The 23,415-nt window shown below is 39.3% G+C and overlaps 1 protein-coding gene across 7 annotated transcripts in view; it reads right to left on the bottom strand.

The window, feature by feature from the left end:
• LOC140466870 (voltage-dependent calcium channel subunit alpha-2/delta-1) overlaps nucleotides 1-23,415 on the bottom strand; it is a 662,544-nt gene that overhangs the window by 133,243 nt on the left and 505,886 nt on the right. For all 7 annotated transcript variants that reach the window (XM_072562612.1, XM_072562611.1, XM_072562615.1 and 4 more), the window contains 3 exons: nucleotides 15,413-15,491; nucleotides 15,215-15,264; nucleotides 9,899-9,988 (listed from right to left, as the gene is read on the bottom strand). In XM_072562612.1, the coding sequence (XP_072418713.1) occupies nucleotides 9,899-9,988; nucleotides 15,215-15,264; nucleotides 15,413-15,491 (219 nt within the window). The remainder of the gene's footprint in view (nucleotides 1-9,898; nucleotides 9,989-15,214; nucleotides 15,265-15,412; nucleotides 15,492-23,415) is intronic.

Here is a 23,415-nt window from a genome sequence, read left to right as displayed (position 1 = left end):
ACAAAGGTGAAATGCTGCGACAATGTTTGCTTCAGAAATCAAGCAGCTGGGATACACTTTTCACTAACATTTTTGAAATGCTAATTGGAATGATTCATTTCAATTTTTACAAATAACACACTGGTCCCTAATTCCCACTCCAATATGACAGAATAATCAAGGTCATTTGCTCCAGTAATTTTGTTTAAGAATTTGAAAAAACACAGGCCCTTTGAAATGCTTCATTTTAAACAGATCTCAAAGCTATCCCAGTTTTCAAATGTGAATGAAAATACCAGTTAGACCAGTAAAAGTAAAATCTTATACTTAAAGGTGACATGGCCTTTACAGTAGAGCATTCAAGCAGCAAAGTCTGAGTATTCATCAAGTAAAATGCACAGATGCCTAGATTTTAAATATTGAGTCTATATCATAAAAGTCAATTTAAATTTCAACAGCATTATCATAAATCTATAACATGTATTTAGATTTTTGATCAATTCACTTGCCATCATATCTGCCCATGCTGAATAGAAACCCTATCATATCCTTATGTTCATTTGTCACCAAAAGAAACATTCAGTTTTCATGTCCTATTTCACACTTATGATTCCTCATATCTGCTGCTGTGAGAAAATAATGAGTAAATGATAGCTCACAAATTCCAGCTGTACAAAATTGAAGTGTGCTTTTCCAAACTAAATGCAGTTAAAACTACAGTAATCATTAATGCAATGGACAGATATTCATAGTCTAATTTTTGCAACAACAGTACTTCAAATATTGAACTGCTACCAAATAAAATATTAGTTGTAGGGTAGTGCTTTGATGAGGTTTCCTTCTAACTAGAATAGGTTATTAAAAAGAAAAAAAAAATGTCAGTTCTGGAATTAACTTGGATTTAGTTGGTTATTAGTAACAACTTTTAACCTGCTCTCGTTATAGAAACTGGCAGATCTGCAGAGGACTCCAAGCACTATGGATTGGTTTTTTAGCTTTGAGGTGGCCAACTGGAAATGGGAAAAGTCCTAGCTTCAAGCACAGATGGAAGTGTCTGCAAAGATGTGATCCTTATGATAGGGTGGTGCCCAACCAGGTAAGAGGCAACAGCTGCCAGGTGTAGAGATGTTAAAGGAACCAGCTCTCCAGTGGGTTACCTCAGTTTGAATAAAATCAATATAGCCCTCACCAAATCCCCATGCCCTATCCATGCCAGCTCATTCCTCCATTCTCCACCCACCCCCATGCAAAGATAATGTACTTGTATAATCATTGACACAGTGCAGATATTTCTAACCAACTTATGCAGAGATGCCAATACACACCTCCAGAGCAGGTGTGTCCTGAACTCAGACCTCTGGCTCAGAGACAGAGACAGTACTACTGCATCACAAGAGCTCCTGATGACCCAGAGAATTTGAATGTATAGATTATTGTCCCCATTGATGGTAATACTGCACCAGTCAGATTTTGGAGCAGGTCTATCCTGCTTGATAGACCATAAATTATATTTTGCTGTTTGATACCCACTGAATATGTTCACATGTGTTCACCTGGCTGTACTATTAGCAAAATAACATATGTTTATCATACAAAAAGAACATGTGTTTACTACCCAAGAGAAAAAGAAAAACTATATATATGATAATTTTGAAAGACCTTATGAACAACACAAAAAAAAATTCAACCCTTATTCTCAACAATATCTCTTTCAGACACTCAACCACTGTGAATTATCTCTTTTCACTTCACTTTATAAGATCCTTCCTGACAAGTTTGCAAGCATTTATTTTAGGAAACCTTCTGCACATTCACTAAATCTTATTCACCTGGACAACACCACCTCCCCAGCACCCCCCCACCCCCACCCCCCCCTTTGAAGCTGCTAAGCAGTACATCCACAGGTAAGGCTCTTTTTCTCCTGAACTTAGCCATCTTCTGCCCCACTGATTGCTTGCCTAATCATTTAACTTCAGTCACATGATTTCCAGGAAAGGCTGCTTTCACCCAATGTTAACAAAAGGAGTTTCCATCCCAAAAGGAAAAAAAAAGAGGCATCCTCACAGAATTTAAAATGTCAGATAAACTCATCTGGTTCATTATTGTCCTTGAAGAAAGGAAACTGCAGTCCTTACCTAATCTAGTCAACACGTGACTCCAGACCCACAGCAATACGGTTGACACTTAACTGTCCTCTGGGTAACTGGGAATGGTCAATAAATCCATCAATGCCCACATCCCATGAATTAATAAAAACAAGTTGCTTCTACTTTAAAACCCAATTATCCAAAGAAGGTGGAGAATGTGTGAAATAATGCTTTTAAAAATAACCTTGCACTATGTTTAAAAATAATTATTTCACAATGAACAATAAAACTGTCTACCTATTACCCATTTGAATTCAAGCATCAAAAGCAGAAACTGAAAGTATGTGAAATGAGTAAATATCATACAATTGATAATAGAGATCTACAAGTCACAGCTGTCAATCACGGAATATATTTCCTTTGGCTGAGATGGTTGAACACATCAATTGTTTTCTGGGCTCTCAGTCAAATCTCACTGCCAATTCTTGACTGATGGAGTTGGATAAATCATCATGGCCAGATGACCTGTATCTTAAGCTGTTAAAGGAAATCCCGGAGGAAATAATTGATGCTTTGATGATAATTTTCTAATTCTCATTGGGTTCAGGTAAGAGGCCGGGTGTTAAAAGTCTATTAAAAATGTACCACTCTTCCAAAAGGTTGGGAGGGATCAGTCCAACAATTACGGGCCAGTCAGTCTGACCCCAGTTGTGGGCAAATTATTAGAATCAAGATTGAGAAATAGGATGAAATGCCATTTAGAAGCACATGGATTAATCACAGAAAGTCTGTCTAGCTCTACAAAAGGAAGATTGTGTCTTACTAAACATTTTGAGGAAGTAACAAGGAGGATTGATGAGGGTAATGCACTAGATGTTGACTGCATGGAAAGACATTTGTCAATGCAAATGTCAATGTTCAGGCAAAATAATAAAGCCTGTATGATACAGAAATGTGGTGAGTTAGATCATAAATTGGCTCAGTGACAGGAAACAAAGGGTAATTTATTATGGTTGTTTTAACGAATGGAAAGCAATTTCCAATGGTGTTCTGTGGGCCTGCATTTGTGTCCCCTTGCTGTTTCTGGTACATATTAATGATTTAGATTTGAATGTGGGAGATAGGATTGCAGACACAAAAATAGCCAGTTAGCTGATAGTGAACAGAATGGTTGCAGGATGGTATCAGTGATTTGTTTGGGTGGGTGGAAAAGTGACAAATGCAATTCAATCCGTACAAGTGTGAGATTATGTTTTTGGGGAGAGCAAACAACATAAAAGAATACACAACAAGCAGGTGGGTATTGAGAGGGTACAGGCATGTGCCCAGGTCCCTGAAAGTGACAGGACAGACAGACCTGATAGGCTGACTGCACTCTTTCTGTGCCATAGCTTTTCTATGGTTCACCACACCTGAGATTTCCTCAGACCACAACTCTTTGAAAAGCTGAGCCAATGCTATGAAAGTCATGGAAGAATAGAATATGCCCATCTTTGCAACAGAGCTGGTCACATCTGGTGTGCAGGTTGCAGGGTTATGTCCTGAACGAGCCCACATCCTTAAAAGACACTTCTGACAATTGAAAAAATCCAGAACTGAAGTTGTCAACCTAGAATTGGAATGCATCCCATTTGGAAAGTGCTCCTCAGTCATTCCAATTTGGTGGAAAGTCAGACCCTCTTGTTGATATTTCAGCCCTGACTTGTGCCTTGTACATGGCAGTGAGGGTTTGGGAAGGTGAGTTAATTGCCACTAAGAGCCTCTGACCTGTTCTAATAACCACAATATTTATATGGCTAGTGCAGTTGAGTTTCTGGTCAATGGTAACCCCCAGGAAGTTTAAGTAGCGGATTCAGTAAGGATAATACCATTGAATGTCAAGAGGTGATGGGTAGGTCCTCTCTTGGAGAAAGGTATGATCCGGTATTTGTGTCACACAAATGTTCCTTGCTCTAAATATTGTCTAGATCTTGCTGCATTTGGATAGGAGCTGCTTCAGAAGCTGAGGAGTCACAAATGGTGCTAAACATTGTGCAATCATTGGCAAACATCTTGACTTCTGACCTTACAAGGAAGGGAAGGTCGTTGGTGAAGCTGAAGGTAGTTGAGCCTGGGATACAATGCTGAGGAGCCCCCCCTGCAGAAAAGTCCTAGAACTGAAATGATTAATCATTAACAATCAGATCCACCTTCCCTTGTTGTTGGTATGATGCCAATCAGTGTGGAGAGCGTTCCGCTTGAAGCCCATTGACTCCAGTCTTCCTCTGTGTCTTTGATGCCACACTTGGTCAATTGCTGTCTTGTTGTCAAGGGAAATCACTCTCACTGCACCTCATCAAGAACAGCTGTCCAGCTGATATGTAATGGTCAATTGACTATGAATAAGGGCAATGCGGAACGTTAGCCCCTCAGGAACAGGGAGCCCAGGTCTGAAGTTTGCTGAAGGATTGAATAGTCAGTAACGTAGTGATCCCAGCTGTGACAGTGAGCACTCCTGGGACAACAGGAACTGCCCCCCAATGGAGTTTGTTGCTGAAGTTGAAAACAATGGTAAGTGCTGGGATTGGGGAGAGGCAGTTTGGGGTGGAGAGTATGAATTTCACCAGTGTCAGGTTGGCAGGCTCCAGCGAGGGGTATGGCTTTTGAAAGTCTAGTGAAAGAGGCAAGTGTGATCGTGCTATCAGCGGGGATGGGTAGAGAGATACCTCCAATGGGCACAGGGGACTTGTACAGAAGGGTCACTCACCCCTGCACTAGTAGTAAGAGTTTTGCAGCCTGAAGTGCTGGGATACCATCTTGGCATGAGCTTCCAACTGCCTTGGAAGAAATAGTGGTGGCATTGGAATGTGGCCCTTGAATAGCCACTGATTGGTCATTTCAAGTACTCAATAAACCCCGGGTGGAGGCAGGGGCATCCCCCATTGTCAGTGCAAAGTCACACAGAGGTCAGCAGTGGGATTGGGTGCAGGGATGCAGTGGGTGACTGGAGGCCACGTGGTAGATGTTACAACCACCCCCCCCACCAATCTGAATCGTTTAAACACACAGACAGCAGAAAATCTAGTACTTAAAACTCATTGGAGGAAGGATCACTCGACCCAAAATGTTAACTCTGATTTCTCTTCACAGATGCTGCTAGACCTGCTGAGCGTTTACCAGCAACTTCTGATTTTGTTCATTATTTACAGCATCTGCAGTTCTTTCAGTTCTTACTTAAAACTCATTGTTTGAAAATTTAGAAAATAAGACTTTTTTTACTGCTATTTAAGTGGCAAACGCAGGTATTTTCTCTTGGCTAGTATATTATGTTCCTGTCACATTGTTCATTCTAGAGTGATGGAGATCCACATCATGGCCAAAATGGCATCATGATTAGTACAGATGTAGTGGGCCGAGGGGCCTGTTCCTGTGCTGTGCTGTACTGTTCTGAGGTGAAGTGAAGAAAGAAATTCAAACGTTAATGTCAACATCATGGGATTTTCTCTGTCTGACTCATTGTGGAAATGCATTCAGTGGGACAAAGTTGCTGTATTTTCAACAATAAACAAACTAATCTCACTACAGAAAGTAAAAATTGGCTTGAAGTAATGCAAAAGCCTGTTTGAGCAATTTGGATTTTGTACAGATTTAGTTACAACTTTATGTGCTACTGTCAATGACTGGTAACAAAAAGTAACCATTATAATTCAGCAATAGTAAAATTTAAAATAAAAACTACTTTCCTACTTCTATATCTCTAATTACTTTTTCTTGTAATCCAATTTTTATTTTTTTACTGCCCTTTCATTAGACTTTGAACTTACCCAGTCAAATTCACACTCCTTTCGCAGTTCTTCTGACATTACGTTATAATCCTTTAACCTGATTGTTTAAGGAGATGAACAGTTGCTTGTTATGTTCATCTAGATAGCAGATGCCTCGTTTCCCTCACACTTTCTGAACTCAGGTTTAAAATATCATGGAGATGAAACTGTCAAGGACAAGTTTAAAGAATGGCTGGTAGCATTACTCACATCGACTAAGTCCAAAAGCAAATTGCAACCTATTATATCCAAGGCTTTATTGTCATTACTGGCCTGAGGGTTTTAATCCTGGTGCAGGTGAAGTGAGGAAATGTAATGAGTCCATCAGGCCCTCTAATGGTCAATAAAAGAGCAAATGAATTACTCTCAGACTTGCAACTGGATTTGTAATTTGCCGTCTCTGTTTTATGTTACGTAGAGGTTCTAGTGGAAGCACTCTGACAAACATTTCACTCACATGATGTAGGTGTCACTGGCACGGCCAGCATTTATTGCTCATCCCTAATTGCCCTTGAAAAGCTGCTTGAATACAACTGAGTGCTTTTCTAAGACATTTCAAAAGACAATCACATTGCTGTTAATCTGGAGCCACACAGCAGCCAAATCTTAATGAACCAGATGGATTTTTATGACAATCTGGTAGTTTCACAGTCAACATTATCAATACCAGGTTTTCATTCTACATTTCTTTCAGTATCTGGATTTCAGGTCCCCATCTGCCCTGTTGGGTTATAATTAGTTCAATAATGTAACAATGTGTGACCATATTTATTATTGTTGAATAACCCTTACCAGCTTCCTCTCCTGCGTGAACATCAAACAGCAAGATGTTTGACCAGTTTATTAGGCATCTTAAGGAAATTATAGCTGCATTGTGTGTATGGCGATATCATAATGTCTGCTCAAAGACATGAGTGTTATTTTAATAAATGCATCGATGTGCTCTGAAACTGTCTCTGTTTTCAAGGAAAGTATTTGTTTCTTTCCTAACCCTTCAATTATTACAAGTTCCTTCCGCTCTCCATCTTTCCAACTCACTTGCTTTCTTTTCCTGAATACCCCTCACAGCTTTGAGGTTGCCTCACCTCCACTCGTCTCATTGTTGTTGTCCTTTCACTATGCCTCTTCCTCGAAGGCTTCCATGCCATCCATTTCTTCACATGGATAAATATTACTCACTATAGATCCCTGATATACGTATCTTTCTTGTTTACACATTTAATTTTTAAAACCTCTACCAAGCCTCAAGGTTGGCAGTTATTTGATACTTGATCAAGAGGTAGGGGACCAGGATTTTAAAATGCTGGAAGAGACTATGGGTAAAGTGTAGACTTAAATCATATACTTCTCAAATAACAAATAATTTTATACAGTCTCCCACAAAATTGTGTATTCATTCAACATATTAATAGATCTCCCATGGTGCTGATTACAGTGACCAGAACATACAATGTCTTCTAACAATAGGACGCTTATAACATATATGCAGTCTACTGTTGAGGGATACCATCATACAAATTGATGAATCTTTTTGAGACTACAAGATGTCATTATTATACAAGGAACAACAAATATCTGTTTTGGGATGAAAACTAAAATTGAGAAAAGGAAATTAGACATTAATAACTAACATAACAATGAGATGTCATTGGTGTTCTTACAATTATTGGGAAAAAAAATCTCGATCCCTCAACATATTGATTAAAGCAGAATATTAGAGAGTAATGCTGTGATTGGATTTATCATCTGCATTTGGTATTATTTTCCCAAAAGGACTGATCAATTTAAATAAATATAGAATCTTAAAGGAAAAAGGAAATATCTTGGACAGTTCCAGTAAAGCATGTTATTTAAAGCGGAGTAAATTTGTTCATTATACTTTGAATTTACAAAATGGCAATAAAGAAAAATTTTACCAATTTAACTAAAAGGAGGAAAGAGTAAAACCTGAATTGAACTGGGAAACATTAATGGCAGTAGGGAAAGCTTTCCTGTGTTCCATGAAGAATGAACTGGATGATAAGATTAATAGCACTTTACTTTTAGCCGGTTCAGAACACAACTGAAAGCAATGTGGTTAACCTTTTGTACCAGCACAGTATTTTGTGATATCATTAAGAGATTGCTCCCATTTATTGGCAATGCCATCTGAGATGTCATATGCTATAGATAACTCAAGAAGGTCATGACAGACAATGAGTAAAAGTTAGATTGAATATTTCGGGACAAACTGCAACATGCATGGCTCCACAGACTGGTAGATATTTTTATTTTGCAGCATTGATACATGAAAAAATGTTTAAGCACCCGATACAATGCTTACTGAATGTTTCTGGATTCTACACCCTCTGCAACAAGATCAACCCACAGTCTCTCCAGGAGGATTGCCTGGAGGCAGACACACTGACTATGTCTCAAACTGCAAACCTTGTCCCAGTTGTGCATTCAAACCCTTGGGGTGAAGAGGATACCATTATAACCATGTGTATTCAAGCACAGCTCTGAACAGCCACAGGCCTCATGCTGCAGCCTTCAGCTAAAGGGCATCAATATTTCTTTCAAATTTGAAGGACACATTTGACAATAGCATTGGGGACCAGAAAATTAAATACTATCAAAAAGCACTTGCATCAGATGGGGGAAGGAGAGAAACCTTCCTGAGAGAGGATTCATCTATAAACTTGTCAGGCTAGAGCAGATATATCAAGTGCTGTCACATTGTGCCTTTTAGCTGTAACATTTTCCTTTCTTAAGATGTCAGGTCCCTGGTAAGACCAGCATTTATTTCCCATCCTTAATTTCCCTTGAGCAGAGAGTAGCCTACTAATGAGTGACTTGCCAAGCCATTTCAGATTAAATATTATTAGTATGGTTCTGGAGTCTCACACAAACCATTAGTGAACAGAGTGGGTTTGTACAGCAATTCTAAAATATTAATAATTAAGTTGAGATTTTTATTCCAGATTTATTAATTTAAAAATGTAAATTGCTCCATCTGTCACTGTAGGAATTTAACACATAACTCTGGAACATTAGGCTAGGCAGATGAATTACGAGTTCCATAACATTACCACGACATTACTGTTCTCTTTATCATAATAACTATCTAAAGAGCCCAGTGAAAATCTGGAAACTTCTGAGCCCTGAATGACGACTTCAAAATTCAAACAGAAATCAAAACCTTGGTAACCAAATTAGAGGAAAATGAACAGGAGTAAATGATAACCAAGATAGTGGGATCAGAATATTGTGAAGCACTTTGGGCTCTTTTACTAAGTGTTTCTACTATCAATGAGAGAGGAAAACTTGGCTGTGATTCATGTCAAACAGTCCAGGTTAATTCTGTCTACTTTTGAATTCATAATTACAAAATGAAAATAAACACAACAACACTTGCATTTTCCCCGGATAAATGCATCATTAATACCTCCTTTTCCAGAAGTGTATTTTTGAAAACGGTTTGCTCAGAGCAATTTCCAAAATACACATAATCGGGAAGCTAAATGCAGCATGAAATATCATATCACATTTTCAGCAGAAAATACTATAAATCTATCTGAAAGAGTTGAGCAATGGATGACAATCAGCAAAATTAAATTGAACTAAATCACGTAATTAGTTTTACTTTTCACTAAGATAGGAGGCATCATCTTTGTTTTTCATTCACAATGTCTTTGAGTTTCCTTCATCAGAGCATTCAATTGTCATGCCATAACTTTTCAGCTTGGAATAAAGAGTCCGTTGTCTATTGGAGATCCAATTTATTCAATTCAAAATAATTGCATAATCAGCTGTCAAGGGCATCACATGTTGGTTAATTCAATCAGGAAAACATTTTGAATGTGCCTGACAAGATTACTATAGATAACTGCTGACTTGTCCATTATTTCATAGGCAAACATGGTGTACATTACAAAGAATGCATTCTTCTGATCTCCTTCTTTATTGGCTAATTTGAACTTCGCTTAGTAATACCTATCACTCAATGCAAATGCCAGCTGTGATAAATACAAATGGTTCATATCATACCAATGCATCCAGGTACACGTTGGTCCATTGAACTTGTTTTTCCTGTGTGCCAGCTAAAACCATTGGTCTTCCAAGCACATCCAAATATTCCTATGGAATAAACCAAAAAATTGATCACAGCAGTCAAAGCTACCCACAATGGTAACCACACAGAGAATAATTCTTAATGTTCACCATGCTTTATAAATGTGGAAATATTAAGATTTTAAAAGAATAGTACTCAGTAGAGCATATGAACTTCTCATATAATAGTTTAATTACAATCATAACTTCCTCACAAATACACCCCAGAAGATGATATGCTGGCCAACCTTTTATGTAATTGCTCATTATGACTCAAACCTACCACTAAGTGGACTTCGGGACCACTGACTGGCAGCATGTGTCACCAGATCAGCCTGGAGTTGAATGTGAGGCTCAGTGAATTTGATGGGCCAGCTCTTATTTATGTTGACTCAGTGGGTTGCCTGCCCCAAATGGACGATCAGAGATAAAGAGGTGGTGGCCAGGGGAGAGTGTCAAATTGTAGCACCTTATTCTGGGTAGTCAAATTAGCAGAAAAGCTTTCTCTGCATTTACCTACTAAACTCCTGGATTATGTTCAACGGCTTGATCAAATCACCCTTCGACCTTGTTAACTCCCTGGAAAACAAGCCGAGGTTTTGCAGCCAGTCTGGCAAGTAAACCTTGCAGATCAACTGTCGTTCTGGGGAATTCCCTCCAAGGCCAATAATATAAATTTCCCAAGATATGGTTTCAAATTTAAATGTGGTAATCCAGGTGTCTCACCAACCTCACTCACAGTGGGTATAAATGCAGTAAGTGGATTGTTTGATCTGAATTTTCATATTACCCCAGTCTCAAAATGGCAGGAGCATTATGCCATAGCCTGTTATTCTGCTGCTGACTTGTGGCTATATTTCAGATGGTCCAACTCTTGAAAGTTGGTCTTGTTTTCCTTGGGCAGCAATGGTTAATAAAGGACCTAATAGTTGTGTATAAGGTTCTGAGGGACATACATAGGGTGAATAGAAATGCATGTATTCCACAAGGAGAGATATCAATAACCAGGGGTCATAGATTTAACATAAGAAGTGTGAAATAACACCACAAAGGCCAATATCCCATTATAGGTCACCCTTTATTTACGTATGCATAGAACATGACACTGCCCCAACTAAGTCAGAGCTAGCTCCGAAAGTGACAGTACCTGTGACACTCCTGTTTTTATCTGTCAGCCAGGGCTCCCTGGTTGGACCAGAGTAACAGCCCAATCAGGGAACTCATTCTGAGATCCATCTGGCTGACCTCATTACAAATTAGATCAATATTGTAAAGAACAACTCAGAGTTTTGTGGCATGACACACAAAATGATAATGTGTAATTGTTAAAATTGAGCTCTTGCTGAGAATCTAACTCAGCAAAAATAAATTCCCAACAGAAACTGACAAGGTTCCATTCCTTTTTGATAAGATCACCCAGAAGAACGATGACATTTGAGAAGTGGCACTAATGATACATACCAGACACAAATTGCAGATCACTTAAAGCATTACTCATAGCTAGTCAGAAGGTACAGCTAAAAGAGCAATATTTCATTCCATAAGACAAGACATATTGTCATGGCCTTTAAAAAGCATTTATGGTTAATCTTGAACACCACTAAGTCTAAGTAGCTGGCTCCTCAGCTTAGTTACAGGGTGAATCTTCACACTTTTATAAAAGAAAATTGAGAAACCTAAATGTGAATGTATGTTAATGAACACTCGAAAATGCCCCAGCGATGTCTCAAAATGTTTACACTTTCAGCAGATATGAGAAATATTGACTGTCAGTGTGAATGATGTTTTTCCATTTCCAGATACCATCAATATTTCCCCAGTCTAATAGTGGGAAATGAACATCCTTTCACTCAAATCCAAACCTGCCGTTTCAAAAGAAACAATTCCCGAAGCCCAGGCTCCTGGTGACCTCTCTGAAAAAATGCTAATTAATGCAAAGTTTTTAATAATATTGAGATTTGTGTTTGAGCTGTAGGAACTGAGTTCAGCTTAACCAGACACTTACACTTAGAACCTGTGGGCATGGCTGGCGGAAAGGCTTCTTCCCAGCAATCTAACTGGACTGAAACTCAGGTCACAGAAGGGAAAGGGTAATGTGTTGCAACTCAATGTATCTGAACTCCAGTACATTCACTGCAGTCTGAATTTTGAAATAATGTCTTCCTTTATAAATAACAAAGATATAAGGCCCTGAGCAGGAACATATCTATGACGACACCATTGGGGCCCAACTGGATAGTCTTGAAAATATGCTGAGGGGTTGAACGTGCGATTAACCCCAGCCTATATCTTTGAAGCAAATTCACGTAAGGTTAGCAGCACGAAAAACTAGCCTTCACTTTGAAAAGGCAGTTTTCTGCCACAATCTCTATCAATCTATGCCTCATACCTCACATTCACCTCACCTTTGTACGCTTCACATCACATTCCCATTTTGCAGCTTGGTGCCATTGTGAGTTATTGAGACATGAAGCAAACAGAATGCATCATACATCCTGACACACCACCCTCAATCTTCGGGGATACAGTGCCTGTATGCACTCACCCAGATGGAGGAGGTGATGCTTGTCATCTCTTGTGCAGTTGCAAGAGATTGCACACGCTCACACCTAATTCTCATTCTGATTCCCACTTGCACTCATCCCACAACCTTCTTCTGATTTAGAAGCAGCAGGCGGTGTGTGCACACACCTCTCACTCCCTTGCCACCAATACCTCTATGCACCCTCCTTACTACAACCCTAACTTTGCATTTTACTGTTACAGATACACAAGGAAAAAAGGCACAAGATGACCATGCCGAGAGCCCTCCTCTCCTCCACAGAGGTAGCTGAGTTGGTAGCACTTTCTACTCCCAGTCATAAAGCTATGGAGACAAGAGCCTTTCCAGGCTTGAGCACAAAACCCAGCAGTGACCCTTCAATGCAGTGCTGGGAGAGTGAGGCAATGTTAGAGGTACCATCCTTCAGATAAGATGATGAAGAACCAAGGTCCCCTCTGTCCTTTCATGTAAAATATCCCAAAGCAATATAGTTTGAAGAGGAGCACGAAAGTTCAGACAGGGTCAATATTTATCCTTCATCCAACATCACGAAAACAGACTTTTTGGTCACATTACTGTCCAGAGAGTTTGTGGATGCAAATCAGTGATTACGTTCCTTCATTACAACATTAATTACATTTTAAAAGGATTTAATTTGCTGTGAAACATTTTGAGATTTCCTGTGGTCATAAAAGGCAACAACCAAGAAAAACGATGGGACCAGATGGAGTACCAGGCCGTGCACTCAGAGCATGCGCAGATCAACTGGCAGATCTGCCTGTTTCAAGAGGCCATCATCCCTGTGCATAAGGCGGCTCACGCAGCATGTCTCAATGTCTACCGCCCAGTGGCCCTAACTTCAGTGGTCATGAAGTGCTTTAAAAGGCTGGTGATGGCATTAATCAATTCCAGCCTCCCCACTACTCTTGACCCACTCCAATTTGCCTATTCGGCCAACAGATCCACGTCAGATGCCACATTACTTGCCCTTTACTCCTCCCTAGAACATCTTGACACCAAGAACAGCTACGTGAGAATCCTAGTCATTGACTACAGTTCAGCCTTCAATGCTATTATCCCCTCAACACTGATTACTAAACTTAGTGATCTTGGACTAAGCCCCATTTGCTGCAACTGGATCCTCAGTTTTTTGACCCACAGGCCGCAATCAGTAAAGATTGAGGACAATATTTCATCCTCACTAACACTCAACACTGGAGCCCCCCTGGGGTGCATACTCAGTACCCTACTGTACTTGCTGTATACCCAAGACTGCGTCGCCAAATGCAAGACTAAAGCCATTTACAAGTTCACTAAAGACACCACCACAGTCGGTCAAATCTCAGATGGCGACGAAACAGATTACAGATGGGAAGTGGAAGACCTGGAAAAACGGTGCACTGAGAACAACCTAGCTCTCAATGCCAGTAAAACCAAGGAACTCATTATTGACTTTCGGCAAGATGTTACTCATGCCCCTTACACATTCACAGCACTGAAGTGGAATGAGTGGAGTGTCAAATCCTGTGAGTGGTCATCAACAACAAGCTTTCTTGTACTCTTCATGTGGATGCACTGGTTACAAAGGCCCAACAACATCTCCTCTTCCTCAGGCAGCTCAGAAAATTTAGCATGATGGCGAATAACCTTGCCAACTTCTATAGGTGTGCCATCGAGAGCATTCTGTCTAGATATATCACTACCTGGTATGGCAACTGTACCATTCAGGATCGGAGACAGTTACAGAGAGTAGTGAACTTGGCCTGGAAAATCACAAAGGCCCACCTCCCATCCATAGAATCCATCTACTAGGCCCACTGTCAAGGAAAGGTCGCCAGCATTCTCAAAGATCCATCCCATCCTGGCAATGTTTTTTTACAACCTCTACCATCCGGAAGAAAGGTACAGAAGCTTGATCACACACACCAGCCAGTTTGAAAACAGTTCCTATCCTACTATTGTTAGAATACTGAATGGCCTTGCAAAGTATTAGCATTCACCTGTACCTGTGTTTTTGTTTTGCCACTGTTTACCTATTATTTACTTGTCTATGCTACGTAACTATGTGATCTGCCTGTATTGCTTGCAAGACAAAGCTCTTCACTGTGTCTTGGTACACAATTCGATTTGATTCTATTTGATTTGATTCAATTTGATTTGATTCAATTTGATTCAATTCAAGTTCTTTTCTTTTACCCTCCTCCTCTTTTACTTAGCAAACTGTCCTCATCTAGCTCACCTTTTTATGTTCTCCATGTCATACTGCAGGCCAAGGAAGAACAAACCCACTGCAGTAAGACTGAAAACACATGATCTGAGCTCAATCCATGAATTTATCACAAAGGACTTTGCCATTTGCCATGCCATTCCCAGTGAACCTTTAAATGGTAACCCCCAACGACAGTAACTCAGGAGCAGCCAATAGAAATCAACAACTAACCAGGATCGGTTTAAATCAAACTGGTAGGGCTGTTCAAGCAAAGGTGAAGGCAAACTATCAATGTAATAAACGACATTCAGTACAGTACAATATGCAAACAAATCAAATATCATTTGCAAGTTTTACCACAGAAAGGATTTCTCCGTATTTACCTACAAATCACCCAATATCTAATCTGTTCTTAGATTTTTTTTTAAAATTTGGAGTCTATACAAAGGTATGTAAAAACTGAATAGTTTCAGCCTAGTAAGTTGAAGTGTAACATTATTACCTGTGTGTTTATACGTATCGCTCCAATGGAAGGAATTTCAAAAAAGTAGCCTGAAATAAAGAAATAACACAGTTCATAATGTACTCAGTCATTTTCCATAAGCTAAAGAAAAGTGGGAATGGGGTAGTTAAAAAACAGACAGTTATTCATTGAATACACATTTTCTAAATATGACCCTAAAAGATAAGTCATAAATACCTTTATTGGTGCAGGCCATCCATTGTAATGGTCCTTTATCATAGTTATGCTGACCGACTGAAAAGGTGAACACTCGCACCTAACATGAAAAGACATGACTATTTAGTAAATGAGGAAATCTTGAATGTGCTATTAACACATTTACAATATCCTAACGTATCTTCACGCAAGATAAAAGTTATATTAGAAAATCGCAGAATTTTGCAGCACAGAAAGAATGGGCCCCATCAGGCTTGTCTCAGGTCATCACGAGAGCTGTCCAATTAGTGCCCTTTGCTTCTCCAAAGCTCTTCAAATGTTTATCATTTTAAATTTATAACAAATTCCTATGGTAATTCTAACACCAATCTCCTGCGAATACCTTTACTGTCATTGAATTCCAAATTATAAAAACTCTTTGCATTAAAAATGTCCTCATTTCCCTGATGGTTTCACCACCAATGATTTTAAATCTGTGTCCTCTATCAGTGGCAACAATCTCTCCCTATCTACTCTATGAAAGCCACCAATAACTTCAAACATCTCTGTTACATTTCCCCTGAATATTCTCTACCCCAAGGAGAACAATCTCAGCTTTTTGAGACTTTCCACTCACTGACGGCTCTTGATTCTCATCAAATTCTGCTAAATCTTCTTTGCATTCTTTCCAACATACTTCCTGAAGCCCAGATTTAGACCTGATGCGCCAGCTGAAGCCTCACTAGCGATCTACAATGGTTGAGGTTCACTTCCTTGATTGTACACACTATTTTTTAAAAAATATGATTAATAAATACATATGATTTTACAGCTGATATACCAACTGGCTCTGCTATGTTCAAACATTTGTGTAAATGATTTCCAGGTCTCTCTGCTCCTACAATTCCTTTAAAATGGTACCATTCACTTTCTGATGCTTGTTCTGATACTTCTTTCTAAAAGTCTAAAGTTCCTTGCTTTACACCTCTGCATTAAATTTCCATCCTCCTCCTTTTGCCAGTTTCACTAGTCTTTTTATTTCTCGCTAAAGTTTGCTACTAGCCTCCTTGTTAACTACATTTCCAAGTTTTATGAAATCTGCAGAATTTGTAAATATCCTCTGTTTACTCAAATCCAAGTCAAGAATATGCATAAATAGATCAGAACTGTAGGGAACACCATTGTGTACATTCCTCTGGTTTGACAAACAATGACTTGTTACTACTCTTTGCTTTTTGTTTTATAGTCAAGTTCACATCCAAGCACTGTCATTTTAAGTCCAAGGAGTTTAGTTCTGCGAAGAAGCCTGTTACTTAGCATTTTATCAAACACATTCTGCAAATCCACAGACACAGCAGCAACTCAACTGCCCTCACCAACATTCCCTACTAACGGACCAACATGCTTAAGATTGTGCCTCTCAGTTTATGCTTGAATCTGAGAGTTTTCAAGTGATTATTAACTTTATTCTTGAGACTATAATCCAAAATAATCTAGTCCCAACATCATCATAAAACTTATTGCAGCTGTGGGACCTTGTGTACAAAGTGGCTGCCGTTGGTTCTTCCATTACAGCAGTAATAACACCTCAGAAGCATTTAATTAGTTGCAATGAGCTGAAATATGCTATAGGGAGCAGCTTCTTTCTACAAAATACTTGTTTTAGGATCCTCGGATGTAAACAAACAGAGCCTGGTACTTATCCACCTGTAGCCCCATTATTTTGTCTAATAGTACTTTTCTAGTGACAGTAATGGTGCTTATTTAGCATTAAAAGAATGTAAAATATCCATTAACTCCTTTGCCAATTCCTTGTTTCCCATAACTATCTCCCCAGATTCATTTTTAACCTTTTCTTTGACCTTTTCTTTTCCTATTTATGTATTTAAAAAGCTCTATTCATTTTTATAGTCCTTGCCAGTTTGCCCTCATAGCTTATTTACTCTCTATTATCTTTTTAGTCTTCCTTTGCTGGATTTTGAATTTATCCCGGTCTTCAGGGCTATCACTGATTTTGCCTCCATGCATACTTTTTATTTCAACTTTACAATCTCTTCACTTCCTTGGTTATCCATGGTTAGTTTATCCCTCTCAAAATCTTGCCTCCTTCCTAGGATACAGTTTTGCTCAGTCATGAATTACCTCCTTAAATGCCTACCGTTGCTTGCTTATGGTCTTTCTTCCTAATCTATCTGCTTAGTTCACCTTAGCTAACACTACCCTCATTTCATGGTAATTCTCTTTATTTAAGTTAAAAATAGTTGGTTCCAATCCAAGCTTCTCACACACAATCCAAATATTAAATTCAATCATGTTATGATCACTACTTCCTCAGGGATCTTTTACTCTGAGGTCACTTAATAAACCTGCTTCATTACCCATTTCTAAATCCAAGATAAGGTCCAGGATATATTGCTCTCGGAAACTATTCCTCATGCACTCCATTTGAATTTGTTGTCAGAGCTATCCTTTCCAACATGGAAGTAGCAGACAACAGGTACTGGCACTTACCCTGGCTAGAGTGAAGAAGGTTTTTAATCTCCTCTCTACACTGCTGGGTAGTTCTCTGGATGATTGAGACTGCACTGGTCTGGGTTGTAACCTCGGACGAAACTGGCAGAGTCTGGTGTTGTAGCCTCCTCTGCCAATCCTATGGGAAGATGCTGGTCCTCCTCTGCACACCCCATCCACCAGGACATTTAGGGTATCAGTCCACAGAGCAGGGCACCAACTTCTCCATATCTGCCATGCCCACTGCAACTGCCACAAACCATACAGGGCACTGCTTGTCCCTGGTACACAATCACTTTTCAAAGATGGCACCGGTAACAGGGATGCCAGTCCATTCGGGAAATCTAGCCAGTGCTAACTTCTTCCAGCTATGAAGGGTGGTAGATTTGGGCGAGCATTACATGAGAGGGACTAAATAGGAGTGGTGTGTATAGTTAATGAATCGACTGCTTGAGAAAATGTGCTGGACTTTGTGGAGAAAAACCCCCCACGAAATCCTCTGAAATTTGACACAGTCGAAACATTAGTGTTAGATAATTCGTCCTGAGCAGTCTATTAGCCTCTTTTCTCTTAGGACATGCCAAATCAGTTGTTCCAATATTCCATACCAAACTGAAACCACAACAAACCTTCCTCTTTCTATTGCGGTTTATGTATAAATCATACACAAAGTAATGAGTAGCTCGATTTGGAAGAGACCACAATGAGGCTTCCCAAAGAGGAGGTATGTGTTATATCAAGACCATATGCTGCAGAGATATCATTGGAGATGAAACAAAGAAAAACCAAAACTCCAAAGATGACTTCAAAATGAACATGAACTATGTGCATTTGCATGGCCCTTTAATGTAACAAATAAAATCCCAAGGTGCTCCATAAAACAGGAGGAAGAGCCAAACAGCACAAGGGAGAGGAGTTAAAGGAGCTGTGTACCAAAGAGGACTTCAGCTTTGAGGAAGCAGAAGCGGTGTAAAGTGGTGTAGAATGGAATCTGGGGACTGGGCCTCAGTCAGTCCTGACAGCCAAACAATATTTGTTTAAAGTTAAAAATTACATAACACCAGGTTATAGTCCAACAGATTTAATTGGAAACACTAGCTTTCAGAGCGCTGCTCCTTCATCAGGTGGTTATGGAGAATATTGTGCTTCTTCTCCACAACCACCTGATGAAGGAGCAGCACTCCGAAAGCTAGTGCTCCCAAATAAACCTGTTGGACTCTACATGGTGTTGTGTGATTTTTAACTTTGTCCACTCCAGTCCAACACTGGCACCTCCAAATATTTGTTCAAACCCTTTTAGGAATTGGGATTTTCAATAACTAAAGAGTAATATAATTATCACTCAATCACCAGACTCTGCATGTCCCAGCTCTAACAATATTTCTTTCAACTGTATTGATTTGTAATTGGATTTCTAATAAGTATTATAGCCCTAATAAACTGTTGAATTGTATTGTCATATAGGATTCTTTTATTTGGACAGCAGTGTGAAATTGTGGCAGACTGATGAGTAATCTTCAAGGCCACAATATGAAAATATTCTTCATGGCTGGAAGCTGGTTTGGATCAACCAATAAGGTGCTAAGTCCAAAACAAAGGGAGGATTTTATGGGCTTCCACAGCCCAGAACACAATGAGTGCAAACCACCCATTCCTGATGCATGATGTCAATCCAGACATCAAAGGCAGAGTTTTAATCTTCACTCTGCGAGGCTGTTTCATGTTTAAATATTCTACAGCCTGCCAGATTTGATACCAAATTCAACAATATCAGATGTCCCATTTTCTTTCCTAAATTTTCACTAGTTCCAGGTTTACTTTCATTTTTCTTTTCATTTTAGTTCTGCCAATGTTGGTTTCTCTACTTATCCCTTTACCACTGCCGTGGGCACTATTCCACCAACCCCTTTGTCATTGAATCTCTTCCATTTACTAAATTGTCTCACAATGCTGCCGCTGTTGTTTTCCCACCCTCGCTGCTTTCAATTACTTAAAACCTATTATGATTTGGACATTAGTTCCGATTAAAGTGTATTGATTTGAAATATTAACTCTATCTTTCTCCACAGATGCTGCCTGACCTGCTGAGTATTTCCAAGATACGATGCTAGCTCACAGTGTATAGTTACAGTAAAAGTGGCCATGTGGCATTGTTAGTTTTTTTTTCACATCTCAGATCAAGGGCAAAGACCGTAACAAACTTCCAGTTAATAACAGACATAAAACAAGCTGTGTCACAAAAGGATCTCTGAAACATTCAGTTCCTGGAAAAAGTCCTCAGTTGCCAGTTTAGTAAGTTCATGCTCAATTTTACAACGGGCATAAGTCCAAATGATATTGTATATACACATAACAAAAGAACAAGCACAAACATAACTTCCTGTATGGGAACAGCTGGAGCAATTTATAGAAGGGTCTGAATTAAATATTTCAGTCAAAATCAGTGACTTAGTTCTATTAGGACACTGAAAAATCAATGAAGCCATTGTATTTTCTCTCCATTCCAAAATCACATAAGATGAATGCATCAAATAGTTGACCGCATCAAGTGAACTAAGTGGCTGATTGACTAAAAAAAAACAAGTCTGAAATGGTGTTCATTGATGGGATGTGTTTTTGTTAATAGCAGAAAACACATTTCTTCAAGGCTTGTACTGCAGCCCTCTTTAATGTTTTGCTTCACAGCATTGTTCAAATATTACTTTCAACTCATTATTCCTCAGCAAAATAAGCCAAAACCATATTTTTGGACTGCCAGCTTTGTCCTGAGATCAACTGTTTGGGAAATTATACTGGGAGATATGGGCAAATGGCAGTTGTCATGCACTGGATTATGGTTCAGGAGAACATTGCAATGAATTTGCTTCCATTATGAAAAGCAACTATTCACCCGTAAATCTTTGATTTCAAACAGCCAAAATGTATACCTTGGTCAGATTAACACTCCCCATGTTTGATATCTGAAGGATGCTTTTCATACCCTTGTGCAAATATGAGAAACATATGCTTGATTTAAGAACAGAAAATGCGCGAAGTACTCATTACATCAGGAAGTACTTGAGCAGAGAGAGGCAGAGTTAATGTTTGGCAGAGTTAATGTTTCATCGCAATGCCACAGATACTGAATGACTTGTTGAATATTTCCGTCATTTTCTATTCATCTTTCAGATTTCCAATATTGTGCTTCTGTCTTATACATTTGATCTTTCATGCTCCTTTTGAAACTTTAAAGGGACTGGAAGACATATTTTGGGTAACTTCGATCCAGTGCATAAGTTCTTCTGACAGCATTATAAGGAGGATTCGAAGAGACAGAACTAAGTGCTTCTTTTTTTCAGTCTGAGTAGCTCCATTGGTGAATCTTTTGTAGCCCTGTACTCTCCTATGTTCCTACTAATGAAGAATAGGCAATAGTCTCACCATTTGTTACTTTCATATGGAAAAGTGTGGATAAGGATGTTTCTTTTTATACATTCATGAGATGTGACTTTAACCGGCATAGTTAACCGGCATTGCCCAAGCCTAGTTGCCCTTGAGAAGGAGGTGGTGAGCTGTCTTTGTGAATCACAACAGTCTATATGGTACAACAAGGAATTGATTTCCAGCATATTGATCCAGCAATATTGAATGAATGCTGATACACTGTTGTTGTGGTTCTGTTCGCCGAGCTGGGAATTTGTCTTGCAGACGTTTCGTCCCCTGTCTAGGTGACATCCTCAGTGCTTGGGAGCATCCTGTGAAGCACTTCTGTGCTGTTTCCTCCGGCATTTATAGTGGCCTGTCTCTGCCGCTTCCAGTTGTCAGTTCCAGCTGTCCGCTGTAGTGGCCGGTATATTGGGTCCAGGTCGATGTGTTTGTTGATAGAGTCTGTAGATGAGTGCCATGCCTCTAGGAATTCCCTGGCTGTTCTCTGTTTGGCTTGCCCTATAATGGTAGTGTTGTCCCAGTCGAATTCATGTTGCTTGTCATCTGTGTGTGTGGCTACTAAGGATAGCTGATCGTGTTGTTTCGTGGCTAGTTGGTGGCTAGTTCTCGTGCAACTATTACCTTTGTTCTAGATGGTGGAAATCATTGGTTTAAAAAGTGTTGTTTGATCAGTGAGGAGCCTTGGTGAATTTCTGTAGTGCATCTTGCAAATGAAACATGCTGCTGCTATTGAGTATCGGTGGTGGAGGGTGTGAATGTTTGTGGATGTGGTGCTTTGTCCTAGATTATCTATTGCCCTATTGTCCATTGCTGCTGAATACCCAGTACTTTTAATACATCTGTTCTGTGGTTTTTAGTTGAAACCACAGTCTGTTGGGGCTGAATCTTAACATATTTTGGCAAAGTGAAATTTTCATTGAGTTTTAGGAAAGGTTTCTCTCTACAAAGCCAAGTCAGCTTTTCTGAGCGATCATCCCAAAACACCTTTATTAACTACCTATCATGTCCTTTTCTCATTCAATGCTAGCCTCATTCTCCCACTGCTCGTGGCCAGACCTACACACTATTGCCAAGATGTCCTGGCCTATACTGGCATCCCTCATGTTGATGCCACATTTAAATGCCCATTTGGTGAGACTATAATCTCTGTGGAAGTGATACTAAGCAAAGCCATGGAACTGAGGGTTTGCAAGTCTCTGGATCCTGAGACATTTCATTGTTAGCTCTCAAAAGAGGTGGTTAATGAGGCAGATGATGTGTTGGTGTTCATTTTCCAAAATCTGTTAGATTCTGAAAATATTCCACTGAACTGGAAAGCAGCAAGCACAACTTCTTTATTCCAGAAGGGAGGGACGTAGAAAGCACAAAACCATTGCGTAATTGGCTGAATGTCTTCTGTGAAGAGTTAGAATTATGGATGCTTTAACTGGATGCTTGAGAAAACTCATGACGACAGGAAAGAGTCAGTATGATCTTGTGAAAGGGAAAACATGTTTAACCAGTTTATTATAATGTTTTAGAGTGTCTGAGTCCTCAAGATGAAAACAAGAGCCTGTTAACATGGTGCACACAGATTTCCAAGAGGTATTTGGCATAAAGGTTTATTGTACAAAGAAGGAGCTCGTGGTAGAGGGGTAAAATACTAGCAATGGATGGGAAATTAGATTGCTGCATAATAACTGTTTGCTTCTATGTGTCTTTTACAGATTGGCAGAATGTGATGAATAGGATCCTGCAGCGGTCTGTACTGGGCCCTCAGCTTTTTAACAATTTATATCAATGACTTAGAGGAGGGGATTGGAGACATGATGGCTAAGTTTTCAAATGATGCAATGATAGATAGGAAGTATTTTAAGAGGATATAAGAAGAATGTATTAGTGCCTTGATACAGGTTAAGCAAGTGGGAAAAACAAATCTAGCAAATGGAGGTGGACAAATTCTTGTTCAGCAAAGGAATCAAACTTTTGTTCTTAGTGCAAGTTTTCCCTGAACTTATACCATTTGACTGATGAGTAAATCTCTTAGCATCATAATGCTATATCTTTCAAACAAAAACATTAAAATTTTAGCAAGTGATTAATCTGACACCAGTTTATGCTTAACTTTC

The sequence above is a fragment of the Chiloscyllium punctatum genome, chromosome 44 (genome assembly GCF_047496795.1).
Source record: "Chiloscyllium punctatum isolate Juve2018m chromosome 44, sChiPun1.3, whole genome shotgun sequence".
NCBI lineage: Eukaryota > Metazoa > Chordata > Chondrichthyes > Orectolobiformes > Hemiscylliidae > Chiloscyllium > Chiloscyllium punctatum.
The sequence above is the reverse complement of the archived record's forward strand: the minus strand, read 5'-3'. Positions and strand labels throughout refer to the sequence as shown.